The 26,872-nt window shown below is 34.6% G+C and overlaps 1 protein-coding gene across 1 annotated transcript in view; it reads right to left on the minus strand.

Annotated features, from left to right (window-relative positions):
* The window catches only part of LOC106460507, a gene marked incomplete at its 3' end in the record, with an annotated part of 66,006 nt that extends 39,880 nt beyond the window's left edge, over positions 1-26,126 (minus strand). The window contains exons 1-3 of the mRNA XM_022387257.1: positions 25,564-26,126; positions 17,240-17,393; positions 8,653-9,247 (exon numbers count right to left, since the gene is read on the minus strand). Of these exons, the coding sequence (XP_022242965.1) occupies positions 8,653-9,247; positions 17,240-17,393; positions 25,564-25,583 (769 nt within the window). The remainder of the gene's footprint in view (positions 1-8,652; positions 9,248-17,239; positions 17,394-25,563) is intronic.
* Between the last annotated feature and the right edge of the window lie 746 nt (positions 26,127-26,872).

Here is a 26,872-nt window from a genome sequence, read left to right on the forward strand (position 1 = left end):
CATTAGCAATGATGGTATATCATAAAAACCATTGTCAACCATAATCCAAATGGAATGAAATACCTTTAACACAATACAATAAAAGAACTTTTTACACAATAAAATATCATGATATAAATCCTTCAAATAGATACAAAGAACAAAATAAAGATATCCTTTAATATTGAATTATTATACCTTACATACATAAATAAACCCTTTAGCAATGATATAAAATTCAATCATACAAAGAAAATCCTCTATTCACGATGAAGCAAAATAAAATACAAAAATAACAGTACTTCAGTAAAAGTGTAAATACTAAATTAATACTCATAACGTAAAGAAAAAAATGACATACACTTTCATACAGACCGTTAAAAACAAAAGTACAGCTAAACATGTAAGAATAAAAACAAATACTAAATACAAAACAAACCAAGTATTAAATAACCCATTAACATAAAAATATATAACCAATACCTTTCATTAAAGCAAATCCACATACATTATTAATTATAATACACAAAACAATAATGCACACATAGAATTATGAATTGAATCCATTAACACTAATCACAATAAAATATACACTTGGTTTAAAGAAAGTAAATATAAAAATTTACAACACATTCACAGTCACTGCATGGATCTATTCCCTCTCACCTTAACCCTGTCAGTGGATTATCCAATGCTATAGTAGTGGTTTGTCAGTTATCCATGACTTTGGCTAAGGCAGTTTTGGTATTAGTCAGCTCTGTCCACTTGTGGTGCACTTCTTCCTTGAATTACAATGGAGGTGTAACCTTCCACCATAACAGATCTTCCTCTCTCTCTCTAATAAGTAGCCCAAGTATCAGTCCAGTTTTCACTCACTCTGGCATGTTGCAGTACACTGGAATCTACTCTAAAATGGAACAAATGGTCAACACCTCAGTAGTCTCTGGGTTTGTTCCCAGGGTTCCTTGGATGGTTATGCCCCAATGGCTACTGAAACATAGGTTTTTCTCTCCTTCCTCATCTGTTCCAGCTGTCTTAATTTGAGACAGTCAAGTGGTAGTCATGCAATGTAATGCAAACATTGTACTTTACCATACCACCTGATAGCTCAGAAAGCAAGGGTCACAACACCCTTTCAAGTGAAATAAGAGTTTTTGGATTCCTAACACCTATTTTCAGTTGTGCAAACTGATGATGTACAATGTATTACATCTAATAGCTCCAGTTATCATAGCTTGATAATCAAGCAGCTCTTATCCAATATCCGATGGATATCTCTTTTAGTGAAAGTCTGCTCAATAGCTCAGAGAGCAGGGATGGCTAAATCCTATTGGTCCACATAATCTTCTGATTAACAAACCATCCTAAATATGTAGTAATGAAGTGAAAATAAAACAATGCAGTGCATACATTACTGTAAACATAACTGATAGCTGGAAAAGCAAGGATTGCTACTTTTTTATCATTCAGCAATGTTACAGTCAGTGACTGTCCTAGCTTGTGATGATAATCTAGTTCAACCAATATTGACTGCCGATATTGTGGCTTAGCCAACTTTCAAAGCAGCATTTTGCTTCTAAATTCAGCATTTTCTCACTTGGCTCATTGAGATCAATCACATAAGTACTTTCAACTATTTCTTCCTCATTGGGTAAGTCAATGTGACTTGAGACACCATCCTTGTCCTCCTCCAATTTGTTGATCTCAACTTTTGATTTCTCATCAAGCCAATGTACAATAGGTTCATCTACAATATACAGATGCAGTTCACTGATATGATTCATGAGCTTTTGTGTGCCTATAGTACGCATAATTCATTTGCCAATGGACCAATCTGCTGAAACATGAGGTACAGACCAGTTCAGCTGGATCCAAGTTGCTTCTGTGCTGCTGGCACATACCACAACCAGACACAATCTCCTCATTGGTACAACAATTATTTTACCTACTTGTCATTATGCTTTTTCTGTCATTGAGCAGCTTTTCCAAGTTGTTGACAGGTGAATTAATGTGCATTGATTATTGCAGACATTAACCACTCCACAAGTTCCTGTGGACATCATGAAATGTCTGCTTGTAGGGGAGGACAATACATCATATCAACAGGGAGTATTATTTTCCATCCAAACATGAGAATATCTGATGAAAAGTCTACAGATAGCTTACAATTTCCCTATAAACCATTATAATGTACAGCAATTGTTCAGCCCACACAGTTTGATTGGGATTTACAAATGTAGTAAGTATAGGCTAGGGTTAGTATTATCCATTCTGCTAAACTATTTTACTAGCGATGATAAAGCAAAAACATCTTCCTCACACCCAATATTTTACACATGTCAGAGAACAATTGGATATTGAAATTAGTTCCCTGAACCCCGTGAATCTCTTCCAGGGATCACACTGTGCTTTCCAGTGCTCTACCGACACATTGGCTATGAACTGTGCTGATGTATCAATCAATACATAATCCTTGGCTCACTTTATTAGATAGTTGATGGTCACAAGTAGGTATCAATGACTTCTCTCAATCTCTGGGAGTGGACCAGCAATATCCAGGTCTATCATCTGTAAAGGAGACCCAAAAATTCTTAGTTGGAGTTTATCCTAACTAAGCTGGTTCTTTCCTGGGCACCTATATTGCCTTCCTCTAGTTATGCTGACCAGGTTTGCCCTCCTGCATGACAAGGAGCACCCATTCTACATTTGGGTTCTTAACAGAGTTCCCAAAGTATTAATTACAACATCCACAGGTAGAACATCTTACTGCATGGCCTAATGTTTCTATGATGAAAATAGCTTCAACTCCCACAAAGTGTTAAAGATCATACAATTCATAAACAGAAAAAAATCTTACAGTGAAGCAACATAACCCATCCACATTTTCATGTTGTGGGTTCTGGTGGTGCACTGTGACAAAGTCATATTATTGCAATATTGTTATCCAATATGCTATCATCCCTTCTGGATATTTAAAGTTCATTAACTATTTCAGCAAAGTATTGTACACCCAGATGTTGAACCTCCTGCCAAACTTGACTTCACAAAATATCCTTACTTTAGGTTGAGGAGTGATTTCAACAAACATTTCAATAAGATATGAACTAGAATTTACATACAGAGGTGCTACATAATGAGATAAATTGCAAGTGAGGTACTTCTGGGGTTTGACATCTTCCATTCACAGCCATATCTCTAGTACAAATACTTTTGTAACACATCTTACTTGTTGGGTAAAACAGACTTGTACATTTTACTAAAAGTTTTCCACGTTTCCCATTGATACATTTGGAATTATAGTCAGATTCCTTCACCAATATGAAAACTGATTGCATGCACAACTGGTTAAAAATAATGATAAGGGAATGGTGAAAAGATTGTTCAAATTTGTGGATGATATTAAAGTTTTGGGTGTAGTCAGCTGTCAAAATATGCTGTTGTTTTATAAAGGGATTTGAATCATTCTGTGTATTGGTCAAATAAATGGCAAATGGCATTTAATTAAGCTAAATGCAGGTGATGAATGTGGGCTACCTTAATTTAAACTATACTTAACACCTTGGGAGAATGAAATAAAATAGTGTTATTGAAGAAAAGTATTTTGTTGTTTTGGTCGATCAGTTTCTTAATCCTTCCAGACAATGTGTTATTGCAAGAGGAAAAGAAAATAGATTTGGGGTTGTACATTCATCTAGATGAATACTGAATATAAGTAAAAGAAGGTTATTATTTTTACAGATCCCAAATTAGGTTTTGAGTATTGTGTTCAGTTTTGACTCCATATTTTATGAAGGGCATTACATAGTTGCAAAGGATTCAGAAAAGGGTTAGATGGGATGTGATTGAAGAATTAGAAATAATATAGGGAATAGACAGGACATATGCATCATTGTTTTTCATGTTAAATGATAAAATTGGTAGGACTAGGGGTAATATTTAAGATTTGCAGGGTATAAGTCATCTGCAAATTAGACAATTTTAAACAGGGTGGTCAGTTTTTAGTAAAAATTGCCTTCAGACATGATAGATGCAAAAGGACTGAGAGAGGCCAAGAGAAGGTTTGATGAATACTTAACATATCCAAACTGGATATAGGCAAATGGGTTTATGATTAAATTAATGGGGGTATTCACAATGAGCCAATGGCCCACTTTTTGTTCCTCAAGTGTTAAGTACCATCACTGAACTTAGTATCATATTAACATAAGTGTACATTTCTATTACATTTATATATATTATAACTTAAGTATCTTGCTGTTTGTTTTTTACCCACACAGCAAAACTTAACTAATTCAGAATATTAATAATACAAGTTAATTTGTTTACTATGTTGCTAACCTTGTTGTTTGTTTTATATTTAAACTGAGATACTGAATTATGTTTTCCAAATCCTAAATGCTAAAATAAACTGTGATTTAGTGTTTTTAGCACTTCTTAATGAAAACAAAGTAGAAGAAATAAGCAAATCATACTAGTACATATCATATTAAAGGTTATCATTTGATATACAGCTAGAAAAAAATCTTGTAAAATTATCAAAAAAAGTTATGTTGGCTCTTTAGCTTCAACAATGAGTAATGATAACATCTTCCTTACTGAAAATGTATGCCAGATAGATACTCACCCCTTCACAAAACAGATAGCTAATATCTTGCACAATTGCCAAAAAGTTTTCACATACACCAAGCCTTTGAATGGAACTCTCACCCCTGAACCAGTCTATGATGTAATGATCATTAGACCATAACCCTCCATCAATAGGAGGGTGACATCCTCCCAATGCAGTATCCCCTTTTGTGCATACCAAAAACACATTCTTGACAAGGCAAAAGAGACACAGTGGAAATGGGGAAGAAGGATGAGTGGTCCTGTAGAAAGGTATCTCTTGGAAATAGATTTTCACGTAAGCAAAATGTTAGCTTTATAAATGCTGTTCACCTCTCAACAGAACAGATAGCTAGAATATCATATTACAAAGATGATGGAGAGAACAGTATATCTCTCTGATAAATAGCAACAGAAAGGGAAAACTCATGTAATGTGTCACAGTGGGAAACCACATCCTTCTTAAGTAAGGAACATTCTTTGCCCACTACAAGAGGTAGTGCAGAAAGGTGTCATCTAAAGAACTTACTAAATGGTGCTAAAATGTCACAAAGGTGGGCAGAATGTAATGTATACAGTTCTCTTCTTGTTGGCCACTTAGGCTGATTCAGTTACTGTACAATCCAGCTGACAAGCCAAACTATTTTTCTATACTTTTAACAAATAGTGTCAGTGAGTAATTCACTTATGGTACCTCGTGGGTTTTTCACAGTTGTATCCTGAACTTCAAATAATTGTCTTCTTTTTGTCAAAGTCCACACAGGTGGGTTCAATTAGTTTAGAACACCCTTTGACAAAATAAATTATTCTCCTTACCTCTACCAAACTGTTAAACTCACTTTAACATATCAACTGTTAAAGTTATTCCTTCCCATGACAGCTAAATAATAATGCTTACACCAAACAGCCTTGTATATCCAACAAATGGGTTACCACAAACAAGAGCTGGCCTGGAGAGAGGGTAGGGCACCACACCTGGTACTGTTTTTCTTTTGGCTTGGAAGGTAAAATAATACAAACTGCTGAAAAAGTTTTGCTGAAAACTCCATCTAAACAGTAAGCACAGAGTAGAGGCAGATAGAGTTAACACTTTCTGTTATTCCCTACTTGATGAAGATTTAGGGAAAGAGAAATATTTCCTATAAGGCAACACCAGACACTCGGTGGGTTCCAATGTCTTAAGTATACACACACACACACACACACATATTTACTGAATATTCAGGTGTGTTTTTTGGAAGCAGGGCCTTTGAGAGATGATAAAGGAAGGCCAATATCTGATGATTATGGGATGGTTGGGTTATTAAATTTATAGTTTTTTTCAGTTTTTACTAATAAAGATTTAAGCAATATTACTCATCCTTATCAGTTGCTAGATGGAAACAGGACTTGATATAATGATCACATTAATTCTGAGCTTGTTAAAAAAATTGGGAAGTTGAAAGAATGATAAAGCTCCTGGACAAGATGATATTTACCCAAGGGTTTTGAAAAAAGTTAAGGACTGGACATGTGAGTTACTTAATTGTTTGTCTGTTTTAGAGCAAAGCCACACTGAGCTATCTTCTGTGTCCACTGTGGGGAATGGAACCTCAGATTTTAACAATGTAAGTCCATAAACTTACTGCTGTCCCACTGGGGGACAAGCCACCTGCTATTATTTCTCTTAAGTCCTCGAATAGTGGGCAGGTACCAGAAGATTGGTTAGTTAATGTTACTCTTCTTTTCAAAGGAGGTGATAAAAATTGTCTCAATAATTACAGGTCTATTAGTCTTAAATCAATGGTGGGAAATGCCTTTGAAAGTCTGGGAAAACATGTTTTGCAAAATTATTTAATAAACTTTAAAATGTTAATGGATAGTTAATGTAGTTTCATGAGAAGAAAATTGCACCTTACTAATCTTTTGACATTCTTTGAAGAGGTTACAGCTTATGTAAATAAGGATAGGGATGTGGATTTGGTGTACCTAGATTTTCAGAAATCATTTGACAAGGTGCCAAATAAAAAGCTTGTTAAAAAGTTATCTCTGTAGGTATGGGGGGATAGGTTGGCTCATTGGATAGAAAACTGGATAAATGGAAGAAAGCAGAAGTTATCATAAATGAAGTTCAGTCAAACTAGATTAATGTTACAAGAGAGGTACCTCTGGACTCAGTGTTAAGACCTTTGCTCTTTTTGATTTACATTAATAACATAGATAATAGAATAGTCAATAAATGACTTGAATTTGATGATGATATTAAAAGTTTTGGGTGATGCTGGCTATGAGGAGGATGCTATTTATTTATAAAAGAATTTGGAGTATTTGGTGAGTTCGACAAATAAATGGCACATGACTTTTAATTATAATAAATGCAAAGTAATGCATGTGGAATATTACAATTTGAGTATAATTTTGATGGGAAAGACCTTAGCAGTGTATGGAAGAAAAGGATTTTGATGTTCTGGTTGATTAGTCTTTAAGCTAGCCAAACAATGTGGTGTTGCTAATGGTAGACAAATAGGATTTTGGGTAGTATCTACAGAAGTATTGAATACACATCTCAATAGGTTATAATGTTATTGTATAGCTAGGCCACATTTGGAATACTGTGTTCAGTCTTGAATGTATTACATTAGAAATGACACTGAACTGTTCCAAAGAGTTTAGAGGAGGGCTACTTGGATGATACCTGGGATGAAAAAGTTGTCATACAAGCATAGGTTAAGATTTATAAACTTGTTTTCTCTTGTGAAATGAATAGTTAGACGGAATCTGATTGAGATGTTTAAGATTGTTAAGAGAATTGATAATGTTGATGCAGTTACAGCAACCTTCCCCAGTAAAGCTGTTTGGGTAGTGACGCAGAGCCTCAGGAAGACACAATAGGGAGGATAAATTGAGAAAGTGAGTAAGCAAAGAATGAAGACAGGCAGACTAAGAGTAAAAAAAATAAATAATGTGCAATAATTCAACAATTAAGCAAGGGAGAAACAGGAGAAAAATCTTATGAGCTTAAGTGCATAGAAAAAGGTCACTCAAAGGCCAGAAGAAACAATTGGAGTCAACGAACAAATATCACATACCCGAGTTATCAGAGAAGCAAAGGGTAATCGTGGGTGTTCCCTGATTCTCATCAGTGATACAAGTACCAGAAGCAATAACAGGTTGTGGGAATAGATAATCAAAGACATGGCACACTCAGTAAAAATTGCAGGAGGCCAGGGTTCTTGGATCCGAGATGAAGAATGTACAATAGAACCACCCACATGATGTACAATGGTGGTAAAATTGCTCATTGAAAGAGTAACTACAGTTGCTATGTTGCCATTTAAATAAAATAAGACAATTCCTATGGAAAATAGTCTGGATCTTGAAAGTTTCAGAAATTTGGATATGAGATATCATATTGAATAAGATTCCCAAAACCTATTCATGAAAAGTAGGAATATTATTATTTAAAATTTGTTTTTCAATAGGAGGTTTGGTATATCCCTGGTACTTAGGCCTTGGCCATTTTCATATTAACAAAATTAAGATTAATTATTGAAACTCAAACACTGGATTAATAATGCTGGAAAGGATATCACAGAATTTGAAACAAGTGTCTCAAAATCTTGTAGTATGATTAAAAGAAAAAATCAATCTTAAAAATGTGTATCTTTTATTTTATTGAAATCAAAGGAGTGAAGGTAAGGAAGATAACACTTCAAATGTTAACTAAAAGTTGAAAATAATAAGATCAAGTGAAAAAGAGTCATGAATGAATACTGAAGTGCCAAGAAAAAAGAATGAGATTTTGATGATTGCATCATAGAATTGTGCTGTACAGGTGGTAATTTTATTCAAAGGTTTCTTGGCAGTGCCACAAGGTATTAGCTATCTGTTCAGTGAAGAAATGAGTAGTGTTTATGAATATTAATGTTTTAATAAATCTTGTTTAACATCTTACCTCACAAATAAAGACTGATATGTTGATATTGATGAAAATTCCTTTTTTTTTGCTAATGTTAGTTATATATATATATGATAAAACAGTTTTGATGCATCATAAGCAGTAATCAATTACGAAAGAAAAGTAAATACCGTTTTCATTGCGCACAGCTAGGAATTCTCCCTTCTTGAAGAACACAACCTTGTCATCTGAAGATTTAGCAGTATCATGTTGTGAATCAAGAGGAGGAGATTGGAATGGCTGATGTTGGAGACGAATTCTTTTATTTGCACGAGATGAGATGGAATCATTGCTTGTCTGTGGGCATAATTTCCTTTTCTTCCTTTTTGCAGTAGACAGATATAGGTTAGAAGATGATGCCTGTGATTTGGTTGGATTAACTTTTAGACCTGGCATATTCAGAGACATGATTTTGGTAAGTACAACTTTAGATGCAGTCGAAGAACACTGTGAAGTGAGTTTGTTTGGTGTTAGTTGAGATGAAAGAGAAACAGGTGGTGTAGGTATAGCAACTTTTTGGAATTTTCTGTCCACAGAAGATGTGAAAGAATGAGCTTGTCCAGGTAAGGAAGATGAGTGTCGAGTTGATCTTCTCTTGGCTAATTGAGAGCCTACAGAAGGTAAGAAGGCACCAGTAGAAAAACATGGAGATTGTTTTTGAGGAAAAGATGATCCACGCTCACTAGAAGTCGGAAATTTGGTTGGCTGTTGGTCTGACTTCTCAGTCTGTGAAAATTAAAACATTTTTTTCTGAATGTCAACTAGTTTTATACTCTAGACTATTTTATTTGATAATTTATTCTACACAATCCAATTTCCATCATGCAACTACAAGTTATTTTTAGAAAAGCAATTAGTCCACTTTTAAATGAACAGATTCACGGGTATATTTAAAAGGTATTATATTACTTGTTACACAAATATATACAATACGAGTTAAAGTCTTTGTCTGGGTGATATTCTCATGTTAACTGATTTTTTCAAAGAGTGTAAGGTAAGCCTGCTTTATAATGGGAGGACTAGTAGGATAAATACAAAATCAGTTTGAATTTAAGTAGATGAACCGAGGTCAACCAAAGAAGTAAACAGACTGGACATAATGTGTAACACAAAATGAAAGCAATCTTTATTAAAATCAATGGACAAACACAGTGTGCATATTTCCTTTCTGTACACTGGATTATCATCTACTACCGAACCTGTGAATTGATCAGCAGATTTCCTTCCCTCAAATCTCTTCCTGTCAACCAACTTACTTTAGTTCTTGTTTAGCAATATTTAAACCTAATGTTTTTTATTTCATGGGAAATGATGGAATTACCCATAGTGACTAGCACCATCTACATGACTGGTCTTCATTCAACACAGGGGAGGCTGTAGCCTCTCAATATCATCTGCTCTACCAGTGAAGGATACTGCTGTTGTTGACCTTCTTGCACAAAATGCAGCATTACAGCAATATCTCCCACAGACAGAGCAACTATTATTTCTAGAGAATAATTAAGGAACAAAAGCAAGCTAGAATAAAGTCAACTTAACAGTTTTATGCAAAAACTACATAGACTTAGAATTAATAAAAAGTTTTGAAAATGTCTATATTAATATGAAAAGGTAGGAAACACATGCATACCACACCTGAAACAACTTTATGATTTAACTAGTTACAAGCTTACTGCTTACATACACATATAAATTATATTATTGCATATTTTTCCAAAACTATAAGTTTAACAAAAGTGATATCCTTGAAAAAATCTCATTTATGAAAAAAAAAAAAATTGTATTGTTACAATGTATATGCTAAGATTTGAACTCCAAACTTCATGTGAAGGAGTTTTCAGAACATAAATGCAAGTTAACATTTTCCTAATCTGAAATGTATTTCTGATAGATACCTCTGCAAAGAGAACAGCTACATCCCTCACGCATCTGCCTATGAGATTTGCATACCACTAACCTTCAGCTAACTCCCACCTAAAATTCATGTGTTTAATGTGAACTGCACTGGTGCATGATGATATCATTAAAAGGGTGACACAACCTCCATGCATAGTAACTCTCATTAAGCACTTGCACTTGAAATAACTTCATTCTTAGGTGAGGCAAGAAGGAAGTGCACCGGAATAGGGGAGGTTGGGTGGGAATGTGTAAAGAGGAGAGTATCTATCAGAAATACATTTTCAGATTTGAAAACGTTAACTACCGAGACGATAAATCACCTCTTCACACAGAATACCTAGAACCCCTCGTTTTATTGGTGGTGGAGCCAGCGGAAAACTAAACCTAGATAAACTCCCATCAGAAAGCACCAAAAGGGAAAGCCCATGGAATTGTGACACCCAATGACAGGGGCTTCATAGAATAACACTCATGGGAGACAAAATTTTTTCTCAATCAGGGTATACTCTTTCCCCATAATGCAAAGCAGGGAGAGTCAAATAAGCCGCAAGTGTCACATGAATGGATGAAATGAGAACATGACCATCCAAGCACTTGCACATAATGGGTTAGCAAGCCAATAGGTGTAGTGTGGTTAGGGCACAATCAAACCATATGGAGTGTGGTCATCTCGACTTACATGATCAGATTCAGGCTGTAGGGGGTGGGCACACTAGCTGTTTGATGGGTGAGCTGCATTATGCTGACAGTGTTGTCATCTCCCTATTTCTCATCATATCATCCAAGTCCAATCAGTGGTGAGCTCTCCAAAGCAAGGAACTGGTAAGTGACAAAGGTCATCTGAGCTCCACTTGAAGACTGAAGGGGAAATACTTGTTAGGAAGACTTAGAGAAGTGCCTGGATCCCTACTGACACCTGCTGGAAAGGCTTTTTACTGAAAACAGTGCAATGGGTGACTGCAAAACATTATTTTTAAATGTCAGCAGGTGCAAGCAAAAGAAGTGTGCAGTCACTTCTTCGATGCTAGCTTTTTTGCATGATAGTCCATGAAATGGTACAGTCTGGATTGGGCAATTGAATAATTTTGTATAACAAGAGGATACCTTTAGTGATTTTTGTGGAACACCTCATCTCAACAGTGGGTACTGGTATGGCCAGAGTGGATGGGTTAAGCACTTTCCATTACCCCTGGCTTGATGTGGGTTTTGGGAAATAAGAATACCCTAGGAGGCAACATCAGCCATCTGGTGTGAGCCTGTTAGAGCAAAAGGGAGATACTAAGAAAATAAACTTAACCATCTCAAAGACAGTGGGTCAAATGAAGAGTGGCAGCTGAAAGGTGTCAAACTCCTGCAGGAGACAAAACAGTCCAACAATGAAGATAATGAGCAATGAATGTGTGAGGAGTTGGCCACATGTCTGCCTAAAGAATGTAATTTAAGTGCCAGCAAAAACGAGAAACAAGAGAGTAATACAGGAGACAAAGCAGATGCAATGAAATGTGAAAGACCCCGTGAGAAGAATACACTAACTGCAGGAGCTGATGGACCCATCTGGTAAGGATAGAAGGTGAGAGGACCCTTGATCAAGAGGGGTCCCAGAGTAGAAATAGACTATGGTGGGGGGACCCCTAAAGGGAGAAATTCATGCCAAGCAACACCAAACTGTACATAGAAGCAAATCTGGGTCAGAAGAAACACATAGGTGAGAGACAGAAGGAAGGGAGATAGAATTATGGAAGCCACAGGTAAGAAGAAAAAGGAAGTAAGTAACAAGATAAAAGCAGTAGAAAGAGCAAGAGGCCAGCAGCTTAAACAGGGCATGTGTGAAAGCATGTAACACCACACTGAGTTTCCAGTGAGGCATTGGAGTCAAATGAGGGGATCAGTGAAGTCGGAAGGATCGGAAAAGAGTGGAGAGGACAGGAGAAGAAAATATCCTGTGGTAACTAGAAAGGTGAAATCTATTGGATAAGGCTACCCAATAACCAACAATGCTGGAGACCAACAAAATATGGTTAAACAACCAAGTAAAAAAAAAAAACAATAGAAAAGTGGGTTACAATAGTAGGAAGAGAGTGGTGGATGGTTCAACAACAAAAAACCCATCATTTACATTAATAAACAAACAAAGAGGAAGGACAACAGGAATAGGATAAGAAGGCTAGACAATCAGAGTGTTTGGCCCTAAGGGCAATGGACCAGACAAATCTTACATGTGGAGATGAAGGGATGATACCCCTGGATGAAAAAGGGACATGATATTGAAGCAAATGGGGGGGGTTACTGGGTGGAGGAAAGAGGGACTGAATTCCAATTGAGCCTAGAATAAGAGGTCCAATGCCCAAACACATATAGTCCTGAATCAAGTGCCTCCGAGATGGGAGGCATAAGAAACAGCTGTGGAATTGTCAGAGTGGATCATGACCAACTGATTTACCAGAAGAGATGGGAAAAAGGTACATGTCTAATGAAAAATGAAAAGTATGAGCACGTTGATGTGAAGTGAACCTTCTTCCTGTGCTCAAATGCCAGAAGACATAATGTCATTTAGAGATGTGCCCAATCCAAAAGTAGAGTAAGCATAAAGAGATAGAGATCTTGTTGGAGAGGTAATGGAATTACAGTCATGGTACTGGCATGGTCTAGCCACCAAGACAAGTTCTCAAGAAGAGAAGAGAGGGAGGTTCATAATCAAGGACAATGGTTCCCAAGAAAGTTTCCACCTGTTTCACAAGGTTTACTGGAGAAGGCACATATGTGTTCACCCCAAAGGAATGAGTAGTTTCTGGGAAGCCAAAGAAAAGGTGCAAGAGAAGAACAGTTGAGATAGAGCAAGTGGAAGCCAATTGACCATTTAGAAATGAAAACACAGCCCAATCCATGAAGGTGGTGAGCAAAGGTTGTCATGACTCAGTTGAAAAAATAAGGGACCATTGCCAAGCCAAAGGAAAGAGTATGTAATAGGAAGATTCTGTTTGATGAACAAAACATATAAAACATCTAGAGGATGGGGTAATTGAGGTATATAGAAAGGTGTCTGGCACAGCAACTGTAGTCAACCATTGAATGGGTGTAAAAGACATTTGAAAAGGAAAGAAATTCTTCATCTGGAACTGTGAAACTGGTTGAATGACAATAGGTCAATAATTGTATGCATCCTAGGTCTACTTGTGGACCACCAAAAGGTGAGAGGAAAAATCCCAGGGAAGGGGTGTATGCTGTCTCAATAGCATGTTTAGTCAAAAGACCCAAGACCGAATCCATGAGACACTGAATATCAATAGGCTTGGAGGAAAAAAAAAGGAAATGAGAAGAGGCAAGAGGGGGAGGGAGAGAAATAGAGAGAGAGACCATGAATTAAAACTTGAAAACCCCATCTGTTGGTAGAAAATTGAGACCGAAGGCTGGCAAAATGAGACAGACAGGCACCCACAGGGCCCAACCCGACAAAATAACATAACATAATGCTTAGGGACAACAAGGGACCTATTGGTCCATCTCAGCTGTCCCATTCTCTGAACTAAACTATCAAATGAATAAATTAAAAAAATAAAATAAAAATCTGAAAGTCAGCCTTTATCGTTCATATAGTTATCAAGCTTTCTCTTAAATTCACTTAAATTTACTGCCTCCACAGCACCAAAAGGTAACCCATTCCAGAGGCTAACCACCTTGTTGGAAAAGCTGAGTATCACTCCTACTTTGCCAAAATTTATATTTGTGTCCCCTAGTCCTACTATTCTCACCATTAAGTATGAAAAAATGAGGCATCAACACTATCAACTCCCTTTACAATCTTGAATACCTCAATCAGAAAAACAATTTCAGAGATCTTAATCTCTCCTCATAAGATAACCCCTCCATCCAAGGCATAATACTAGTAACCCTCCACTGAACCCTTTCCAACAATTGAATGTCCTTCCTAAGGTAAGGAGCCCAAGACTGAACACAATACTCTAAATGTGGTCTATACAATGAAATTATAACATCTTTAGATTTATATTCAATATTTCTGTAGATACAACCTAAAATTCTATTTGCCCTACAACTAGCAACAGCATACTGCTTGGATGGCTTAAGAGGCTGGTCAACTATTACACCAAGATCCCTGTTAAAGTTATTCACATCCAAATTATACTTATAATTTAAATTATGATAACTCACATGCATTATCTTGTATATATTACAATTAAATCCCATCTGCCATTTATTCACCCAACTCACTAAATTATCTAAATCCTTTTGTAAATCAACAACATCCTCTTCAAAGCTAGCAACACCCAAAACCTTAATATTATCTGCAAATTTAGGCAATTTATTGACTATCCCTTCATGTATGTCATTGATGTAAATCAAAAAGAGCAAAAGCCTTAAGACTGAACCCTGAAGTACCCCACTTGTGACATTAATCCAGTTTGATTGAACTCCATTTATAACAATCCTCTGCTTTCTTCAATTCAGCCACTCTTCTAACTAATTACCTAACTTATCTCCTACACCAATAGATAGTTTTTTACAAGCCTTTTATGTGGCTCCTTGTCAAATGCTTTCTGAAAATCAAGATACACCAAATCTATACCCTTACCCACTTGTGCATAAACAGTAACCTTTTCAAAAAATGTCAAAAGAATTGTAAGGTAAGATTTTCCTTTAAAGAAACCATGTTGACTATCCAATAAAATTATAAATTTGTTTTAATTAAATGACTTTGCAAAGCATCTTTTATCAGACTTCCCACAACTGGTGTAAGACTAATAGGCATATAATAACTGGGACAATTTTTATTACTTTCCTTGAAAAGAGGAGTGGTATTAGCTAACTTCCAATCTTTCAGCACCTGCCCACTATTCAAGTACTAACAAAATTAGTAGCAAGTGGCTCACATATCCAATTCTTAACCTCCTTCAAAACCCATGGGGATATATTATCTGATCCCGGAGTCTTATTGTTTTTTAAATTTCCCAATTTTATCTCAACAAGCTCAGAATTAATTCAATCATATTGTTACGACAGAGGAAGTCACACGATGCTGGGAGCATGCTCACTGGAGTTTCTAGAAGGATCATGAGTTATCGAGGAACCCCGTGAATATCCCGGTGTTTGCTAGGCGCCATCTTTTTTATTATATAAGTCTGGCAAAGAAAGCCAGAGATATAGACAGATAGATTGCAGAGATATGCAGATAGATTGAAGAGGTAGATAATTGAGTCAAGTGAACAGTAGGCACCGTAAGTAAAGTGTGTGAATCACTGTGATTTATAGTGCGTGTTATAAATGTTGTTAAGTTTAAAGTGACTGTGGAAATTCTGTGTACTAAAAGGTGGATCAAAAAAGAATAAACTAGTTTTAATTAAGAAAGGACTTGTATCGCTGAAGTTCCTCCGAAAGAATTTATACCGGAAATTAGCAAACAAGCAGATACGTAACAATATTGTCCAACCTTGTTTCTGTCTATCAACTGTTCAAGATGTAGAATACTGCTTAAATCTTCATTCATAAAAACTGAAGAAAAAAGGATAATATAATAACCCAGCCATCTCATAATCATCAGATACAAGCCTTCCTTTATCATCCCTCAAGGATCCTACCCCAATTCTAACATTTTGTTTACCCTTAATGTACTTAAAGAAATCCTTACTGTTGATTTTTACATTTTCAGCCAACCTTTCTTCATACATCCTTTTTGACATCCTAATTTCCTGTTGGACTAACTTTCTTGATCTTCTATAATCTTCTTAGTTTCCCATCCAACCAGTTAATTTAAAGTTCCTAAATTTCTAATGCTTTCTTGAATTTTATCTCTTATACTTTTTGTGACCAAACCTGGTTTTTTACCTGCAACTACCCTTTTCTTACCTATAAGGAATATGTTTATCTTGAATATTTAAAAAATTATCCTTATCAGTGTCACCAAATAATTCAGCCACCCAATTGACAACAGATAATTCTTGTCGCATCTCTTAAAATATAGTAATAAACAAGACAAGAAATGATCCAGACATGAGATAGTGGGATGACAGGAAGAAGAGGAAAATCTAGAAGCTTGGTGTGGGAAAGATAGAAGTAGACTAGACTGATCTGGCCATGGAATAGGAGTCAAAGGGCAGTATGGAAAAACGAGGAACTAGGAGAAGGAATGAAGACTGATGCTGGGCTACTTCAGACACACTTTTTAACACTTACAATGAACCATAATGCAACATGCTTTTAGAACTGCTTTTCTCTCAATATTTTTCCATTACTAAAATGTTTGAGCTAATACATTTGTGTATGCTCTTACTTTCAATTCTACAAGAGTAAAAATATGGATAAGAAAGATTTGATTAAGTGTTAAAAATTGGATACTTCTGGACACCAAATAACTAATTAACTGATAGAACTAAAAGCAACTGTTTTAAAGTACTTCAATAATTCACATTTCATGTTTATAAATATTATAATAGTAAATTGCTATTAACAAACCTGTATACTACACATAATTTAAATTTACCTTTTATATTTTGTAAAATATATATATATAGTGATGATTATTGAATTCATTGTAATATAAGATTCTATATTACAATATATTCAGTATTAAGTTCAAAACTTGAAATTTCATACTATTAAAACTTCAGATTCAATATCTTACACTGTAATTAAACCTCATCATGTCAAAATCACAGAAATCCAATGCATAGAGCTACATGTAGGGTGTACAAAAAAGTATTAACTGAACATTTCACAGACAAGGATAAAATCTGGTTACTAAAATTCTCTCTTTCAATTAGTATATTTAGGACTTAACAAAATCATTTATCTAATCACATACTGTACCTTTTCTTGTGAAGTAACTGCACGCTTTGTCTTATTTAGTGGAGTGGAGCCATCTTTATAGACATCAGTATCATAATACTGATCCATGATGTGTGTGCTTTGTTGAGCAGTTTTTCTCTCCAAATATCTTTGCTTGTCTTTCTGCTTTGAACATCTGTTTAAGGAATATCAACAAATTTTTTCAACATTAAAAAAAAAGGCAATACCAATGAATTATTTTTCAAAGCAGCTTATTGAACTACCAAATGTTTTTAAATATTTTTTTTAATTTTTAGGAGAGAATTTGATATGTTTGTTCTTTCAAACTTGTTGCTAGAGCACACTAGTATCACAAATAAAGAACTCATTATCAATCATTCCAAAATCACATTGGACTTTTGAAGATTCAACTTCTTAATCCCTTTTAAGTTTTGTTACTTTTATGCTTTTGTACATCAAATTGTTAATCTATTAAACTTTAGAATGATACAACTCATCCACAGAGATCTACTAAAATTATTTTAAATTTTCATATGATCTACTGATTAGAGAATGATAAATTTTTATATCCAAAACTATAACTTACACTCTAAATAACCACAAATTTATTACATGAGCTATAACAAATGAAAACCTGCAGCACTTTACTTATTATGTCTCCATATAACTTTCCCTCTAACTTTTAAGTTGTGCACAAATATACTTATAAACAGAAAAAAGTTTTTGAGTTCTAGTGTTTCAATAAATTGATATGTGTGAAAAAAGGAACAAAACAATATTTTTTATGACTTTTTCTGAAAACAATTATGCTTCATTAAGTCAAGTATTCAGAACTGTGCTAAGTAAAAAGTGTAACTGATCATATAGGGTTGTTAAGGAGACAGAACTTTGATATTCGAGTGGCATTAATCATTAATGAGGGTTAATCACAGTTTTAAAAAAAAAATCACTTTTTGTGCTGCCCTTGGAACTAATTCCCCCACCACTGACTGTGATCAATATAATGGTCATGATTATGTATTACTGCCCAACCCTACTATCTACACTGTTGCAAGATTCTGTAAAAGATAGTGATGTCAACCTTAGACCACACAATTGTGAGGAATTATGTTGTCTTTATTTCTGTCTGTTAGCATATAATCATATCATTACACATTTATTACACACATAACTTCTATCAAAAATAACTTACAAGTTTCCTACTTAAATCTTCTGCAATCATTTTGGTTAAGCTTAGATTACAGTGTATGATGTAACTCAACAACCACACTACTGGTTGTACAAGATGTTGATTATTCAATGGCTTTTGACAGTGTTACATTTATAATTTTAAACATGTGACACTGATGTATGCTGAGCTGCGGTATATATAAATACTTAACTGCAAAGTGAAAAGAGAAATTAGGGGTTAGTAGTTTTTCATTACTACTGTTACTACTGATGCCTGGTTGAATTAAATATGTTCATCACGTGACTGTCTCTTGTTCCATATTTATTTATTGTCTTGTGTGATTTCTCTTTATGTGTTAATAGATAGTTTCTGAGAATACTCATTATTTGTCTTTATTGAGCTAGTTGAAACAATTCTTGACAACCTAGTTGTTAATGGGTCAGAACAAAATTATCATCTTTTTTTTTTTTACATTGATAAAATTCCTTATACATTTTGGCAGACCTTTCATAGATTCTCTACTATATGTGGATTTTGGTTACCAAGACCACCTTTTACCTTGTTCAGCACTATGTTTATAACTTCTTTTCCTTGTTTATTATCTCATCAACAATACCAGAAAATTACCAGCTTCATTGCAGTGGCTTTTTTTGGTTGGATAGTTTTTTTTTCATAAGTCCATAACCTTAATCTTTCCTAGGCAGCTGAGGCCATAATTCTTAATATACTTGGGGCATGGTTTCAGAGCCCATTACTTTTCTTAAAAATGTTGCAAGTTTTTCTGCTTCTGTGGAAAATATTGAAGGCCTCCTCTCCTTATAAAGTGCAATTAACATACCCAATCCAAGGTTGTATCCACAGAAGAAAACCAAAGTGATAATATTCAGGAAATCTCTAATTTGTACTGTTTGTAATTTTTTTCGTAGTAAAATGTGTGTAAATCTGATAACCCACAAAATGTATCAGTTCTTGCATAACTGGGCATCATCAAATGTATATTGATTTATCAATATCTTTTCCCAATTACATTTAATTTTCATACCTGTTTCAAATCACTAACATTCTTGTTTCAATTAAACTAACTACAGTGAATGACCGCTAAAATACCAACATCATCCAAAGACTTTGCAAGTTTTACGATCACTAAATCGATGAAAAATAATTTTTAATTAAACAGGAAAAATTAATAATAAGTTATTTCTTTACATAATGAAAACTGAACAGTTCATAGAACATTAGTGCTTTGTAGCAACCCAAGAAATTAAAGTCTTAAGGAGAGGAAGAGACTCTCTAGGAAAAAAATCCAAATGGAAGTAAAGTGTAATTCAAAGAATGTCAATAACAAATTAATCAAAACATCATTCCAAGAAATAAATGCATATATAAAGACTGGTGGTATGTATGTAGTTAGTCTTGTTTGTTTTGGTGGTTGCCATAAAATGGTTTAAAGGAAGTTGAAGCCAAAAGTTTAATATTTCACATGTCTTCATGATCAAACAATTAAAATTGCAAAAGATTTAAAGAGTGGAAATATTAATGAAATAAAGTACTATGAACTGACAAAACAAAGAACAAGCTTTTTAGAAAACCTCCAAATTTATGAGGAAAATCTTAACAATAAGTAGTTTCAGTATAACTATGAAGGCAAGTGATGAAACATGGCAGTAGATCTATAATACTGTTACGACAGCGGAAGTCGCGCGACACTGGGAGCATGCGCTGGAGTTTTAGAAAGATTGAGGAACCTGTCGAACATCTTAGCATTTGTTAGACATGCACTCTTATAGTATATAAGCCGGCAAATAAAGTGACGGGATAGATAATTGCAGAAAGGCAGAGATAGAGATGGACATTAGAGACCGTAAGTAAAGTGCTTCAATTGTTCATTGTGAATTATAGCGTGTGTTTACACAAAGTGACTGTGGAAATTATGTGTATTGCAAAGTTGAATTGAGAAAAAATAAACTAGTTTTATTTAAGAAAAGACTTGTATCGCTGAAGTTTCATTCGAAAGAAATTATACAGGAAATTAGCAAATGAACACAGACGTAACAATACTATGGAAACATATTTCTGATACAGGAGTGAGAGATATTCTTCAAAATTGATGGTATTGTGAAGAAGGAGCAGTGTAACATTTTGGCTTACCACATAATACCCAGTAGATGATGTTTAATTATAAAAAACGTTGAAGTTCAGCAGGATTACAATCCAAGACTGACTGCCCTACCAAAAGTGGTTTTTGGAGGAGATGGAAAGAGATACTAATCTAAAAGTTATGAAAGATTAGCAAAAAGACACAATAAAAATTTGTGACATCCATTACAGAATAGTATTAAAACAACAAAAGCTCACTTATCTACAAATACTGCAATAGGTGGGTATTGTACACAAAAATTAAATATTGGTTGACACCTTGATAGTCTCAAAAAGGCTGTTAGTATTCATGCATAATTGATTTCATCATATTATCATGCAGGTTATAGGAAAACCTACTAAATATTTATTATTCAATTTATGGCTCAAGGGAAACTTTTTTTGCCTAATATTGTAATACTGAGAATAAATGTAATATGAAACTCAAACAAAACTTTTCCAAACATTTCTTGAAAACTTGTAGACTGATGTTCTGAACTCAAACTTAACAGTAATACTGTATACTTCACATTTGGTAAAAATGTCAAGTTTCAAAGGTTGTATAAAAGCCTTTAACTTACATTCAAAACCATGTCATTAGTATTAAAAGATTAGTGGCATAGGAAGTGAGGGCAGCCCCATTTTCAGTCTGTCCTACTAAAAATTACTCTCAGGAAAAGTGGGAGAGTGCATAAAATTTAATCCAGAACACAAAAACTTCCAGGGCCCTAAGGCAAGCCCAGCCATAACGAGTGTGTTCACACCTGTGGTGCACATTCCCTCACTTCGCTCTGTCAAATAAACCTTGCTCCTACACACACAGTTTTAAATTGCCTCCTACTCCTTTGAATATTCAGTCTAATAACTTACAGTACCATATCTGTAAATACTGACAAAAAAAAAGCCACACACAAGACAAGCTAAAAAAATCACACTAGTGGATGTTGGGGGAAAGACTAGAAAATTAAATTGTAGGACAGTTGGATAAGAGAAAGAAAAAAACATTGTTATTAATAGAGTTCAGTGAAATTGGACCCTTGTTATTAGTTTAGTGCTTCAACCTTTCCTTTTTATTTACATTAATGATGTTGCTAAATGCATAGTTTGTACACTTTGTGGATAACATTAAACTTACTGGTATTTCTAGCTGTACTGAGAAAGTTAAGGTATTACAGAATGATTAGGATCAGTTGGTTGGTTGAAAAATATTTGGTAAATGACCTTTATTAATACTTATACAAATCACTATTTAGGCCACTTATCACACCATGAAGTGTATCAGTTAGAGTTGCTGACAATGCCAAGGTTGAGAATAAGTGCAAGTTGTAGGAAATGGCAACAGACTTTAGAGAGGAACTAGGGCAGGTCAGAAGAGCTCAAAGATAAGTACAGTTGGTCAAGAAAGAAAAGGGCCACAAATTAATTCTTTCATGGTTTAGGTTAAGGACAAGTAAACTGGTGGTTGGACTTGTGGGATCAGTTTGATGGAAAATTTATTGGAATAGATGGATTACACATAAATAGGGCAGAGGCTAGCTTGTTTGCAAGGGATATTAACTCATGTGAAAAGGTAGCTCTAAACAAGGGCAAACAGTGGTGAGGGCCAGGATAAACTAAATGCAAGAAAAATACTGTCACGACAGCAAAAGTCACGTGACGCTGGTGACACGTGATGAATTTCTCGAATGATCGGGTAGGCCCGAGTGCATTCGAGATGCCCCCTTTGTTAGCATATAAGCCTGGCAACAAAAGCCAGCGGCAATGAATGTATGATAAAGGAAACAGTAGTCATGGTAAGTTTTGGGCGAAGTTATTGAGATGGTGAATTGCTGTGGTTTATAGCGTGTATTATAAAAGTTGTTAAGTTTAAAGTGACGAAAAATGTATTGACTGTGGAATTACTGTGTACTAAACGTTTGTATCGAGGAAGAATAAACTGGTTTAATCAAGAAAGGACTTGTATCACTGAAGTTCCTCGGGAAGAATTTCTACCGGAAATTAACAAACAAGCAGATACGTAATAATACAATATATAGGGAAGAGTATAGTGTAGGAACAATGTCCAGAAATAGTTTCATAGATATAATGAAGTGTTACTATTGTATTTCTAGATGTATTACAAATTAAATAGATGACTTTAGAGCAACTGTCAGAATGGAATATTTTGATATTATGAGAATAAATAAGACTTGGTTAAATGTAAACAATTTTGATGACAGAAATGTTTATGAAATGCGGAGTTATAAGAGTTATAGACTGTTCAACAGAGATAAAGTACAGTGAAAAGGAAAAGGAGTGGCTTTATATGTAAAGTGTAAGTTACATCCTGTTGAAGTTGAGGATATCAAATAATAACAAGGTAGTTTAATTTATTTTGTTTTCTGTTAGTGATTATAAGGGTAGAAGGCTTTATTTGGAACTTGTTAGAGAATACTAGGTGAGACTTGCAAAATTAGTGAGAAACTTTACAGAAAGATTAAGATTACAGCTGCTAGCAAGGTTATAATTAAGGGGAATTTTAATTTTCTGTATACTGATTTGGGATTTTATATCCAAATCATGAGGAAGGCAGATTTTTAGAAACAGTTCACAATAATTGTCTTTATCAATTGGGTATGTATCATACCACATAGGAACAATGCTATTTTAGATGTATTGTTAACTTCTAACAAGGAAATGGTTAAAAGGGTATAGACTGGAGAACATCCAAGTACCATTGATCATTGCTTAATTAGGTTTGGTGTTTTACTGCATATGGAGATCAGAATTACTTATATTTTTAAAAGTTAAAAAAAGAAATTTCAAGGAATACAACAAGAATTGTCTATTGTAAATATGGCTACTGAATTAAATGGAGATGCAAACATTTTTTTTAAATACTCCAGATAGACATGCTCTTTACAAAAAAGAAAAAAAAATGGCTGTAAGTAAAAGACCCTGTTGGCTCACTATGAACCATTTCTGATTTGATAACATTGATGACACACAAGCTTTTGGAGCATTTCCTTATATTTGTTACATGATCTACTGAAAACAGAATTTAGTGGTGTCAGAACCTCTTAAATTCATGGTTGTTGTAGGTGGTGGTGGTGGGGGGGTTAAACCATTTTATATTCTAGTGAATGGATAGAGAGATAAAATTAAAGAAAAATTACAAATTTAAGAAAAATTTTAAACTCACATTTATGATGAGAGACTTAAGAAGATTATAGAAGAACAAGAGAATTAGTCAAACATGACTTTAGGCAATCAAAAAGGGATTATGAAAAGGTTGGATGAAAATGTCAAAACTAATAGTAAGTATTTCTTTAAACATAATAATAGCATGCAAACTTTTAGAGTGGGAGTAGGACCTTTGAGAGATGATAGAGGAAAACTTATTTCTGATGATTATGAGATGGCTGGGTTATTAAATTCTACTTTCTTCAGTTTTTACTGATGAGAATTTAAACAGTATTCTGATTTCTGAACAAAGGCTTAAAGGGAAAGATAAATGAACAATGTGAGGATATTATTATGAGCTTGTTAATAAAAAGCTAGGAAGCTTAATATTTCCCAAAGGGTTTTGAGGAAGGTTAATGATTGGTTATGTGACTCATCATTTGCTAATATTTTTTGTAAGTCCTTAAGTAATGGGCAGGCAGAAGGATTGGAAGTGGTTAATGTTATGTTACTCCTTTTCTTAAGGAAGGTGATAAAAATTGCCTATGTAATTACAGTCCTATTAGTCTTACATCAGTTGTGGGAAAGGTTTTGAAAATATGGTAAAAGATCCTTTGAAAGGTCATTTAACAAAGTTTAAAAGGTTTTTAGGATAGTCAAAATGGTTTCCCTGAGGGAAATTCTTGCCTTACTAATTTTTTGACATTATTTGAAGAGATTACTGCTACATAAATGAAGGTAATGTTGTGGATTTGGTGCATCTGGATTTCAAAAAGCATTTAACAATGAACCACATAAAAGGCTTGTTAAAAAAAGTCTTTCTTTGTTCACAGGAGGATAACTTGGCTCATTTTCTCAAATAATGGCTAAATGGACGAAAGCAGGCTTGTTATATGTATGAAGTTGAATTGGATTAATGTAACAAGTGAGGTACTTCAGGGTTTAGTGTTGGAACCTTTGCTATTTGTGCATTTGATTTATTTTAAGTGAATGGAACAGCCTCATTGGACCAATAGTCCTCTTGTTGTCCATAAATGCTATGCCATATATTCAAGGATATTAACTAAATTGGAAAAGGTTCAGCTGAGGAGGACTACAAGGATGATTACAGTGATGAAAAGGTTATCTATTTGGTATAGGTTATGATCTCTTATTTTCTCTTGGGAAATATGAATAAGTGGTGAACTTATTAGAGCTTCCAATTACTCTCGGAGATAAGAGGGCACAAGTTTAAGAATGGATAAGATAGGCCAAATTCTAGTTAAGACAGTTTTATTTTTCTAACAGTAACAAGGTGTTTAGCTCATGGAATGAATATCCATCAGTGGTAAAGGGGCTAGGCTGTAACGTTACATCATATTTCCATTACTAAAAAATACAGAGTGTGTGTGTGTGTGTGTGTGAAGTTTTTACTTTTTCTCAGTGGTATTGGTAGCTGTATATGTACATCTTTGAACTTGAACTTTGAAAGACCAAATGGCTCCCCTGTCGTTCAAATGTTACAATAAACTAAAGCACATCATAACAACTTCCTCATAGAAAGAATGTCACATCTTAACCAGTTTCACATCTTTAAAATAAATATATATACCGAACGTTATTTGGATTTTATATATATGCAATACACCACAAATTCAATGTAAAAATAACCAAAAAATTTGTGCTTGCAAACTTCATACAATGTACACCAAATTCAAGTGTACTAATTCAGTAATTTCTCATCGTTAGTATATTATAGTTTTACATAATTTCCATCATTCAAAAATTTAATCGTTACACAGATTAACAAACGGACATAATTATATCGTGTATATTTATGTGTTGACGATTTATTTTAAGATCACTGAAGTGGTCTAATATACTGATCATGACAAACCTTTTCTTCCCACTTAACATTGTGGCTTCCGTTAACTTACGCTCACAGCAAGATATTCTATTATAGTTATACTATATGCTAACAGTTCCTACTTCCAATTAATTTGGCAGCTCACACCTTTCATAAAACAATAGAAATAGAATTGCTAGTTTACATATAAACAGTGCGAACTACGCCTCAGCGATACGACACTCCCACACAATTGAGATAACAAGGTAAACAGCAACGGTATAGTTGGATGACGTATAATATGATAAGGTTAAACAGGAAACTAAGAGAAGGCTTATCTTACAGACGAGCAGACAGCGACGAAGGTCAGACAACGATATATATGTGTAGTGGTTATAGTAGTTAAAATCCACAAATTCACTCTTTCATAAAAACCATGTATATCACGATCATCTCTTTCCCTCAAGAAAATACGCACATAATTATATTATACTATTTCTGTCGGTGTGAATATAATATGTTTGCTTCAGAATTGACGCTTGCGAAGGTACACAAAAAGTTTGTTTGTTGTCAAGGTAAAAGCTACACAATGGCCATCTCTGTTGTCACCGCGGAAATCGAAATCCGACTCGAAAGTGGGACACCTAACTGAAATTTAACGTTAATATATTATTATCTATGTATTTCACTGTTCATATATGAAAATAAAAGATATCATATGAGGTCAGGACAAATCTTATGTGCAGTCATACTCATAGTACAGTAGTGCATACCGGTATTAATTTAATAATGAGGGAGATTAAACTCATTATCTCCAAAAGCGAGACATTTTTACGTCCTCTAAAATTTTGTGGGACAACTGGAAGACAGTTCGAAAACCGGACTGTCCCGCCGAAATCGGGACGTCTGGTCACATTACACTAAGCCACCGGGAAGAAGGAGCTATGCAAACGGTTGCTGTCTATAATTTTGAACTGAGGGAGTAGAGAGAAAGCAACTAGTCATTAGCACCACTGCTAATTTTCGAACTATTCTTGTCTGACCAAATTATTGTTTTTGACCGTCTCTAATATACCGCACCCACAGCCCCTAAAATGTAGGGCACGTTTTGCGGGCAATGCTCCGTGAACCACTTCCAATTTGAAAACATTGATAACACACATGCTTTTAGTGTTTCCTTACGTGAGCTCTTGAAAACAGAATACAGTCATTTTAGTGGCGTCGCGACCACTTAAATTTGTGGTTGGAGGAAAGGGGAGATGCAAACCATTTTTTATTTTAACGAATTGAAATAAATATTTTGTTACGTCTCCGTTTGTTAATTGATTTTTCCGTAACTTTGTTCCGACGAAATTTTAAC

This window comes from Limulus polyphemus, unplaced genomic scaffold, assembly GCF_000517525.1.
Source record: "Limulus polyphemus unplaced genomic scaffold, Limulus_polyphemus-2.1.2 Scaffold783, whole genome shotgun sequence".
NCBI classification, from domain to species: domain Eukaryota; kingdom Metazoa; phylum Arthropoda; class Merostomata; order Xiphosura; family Limulidae; genus Limulus; species Limulus polyphemus.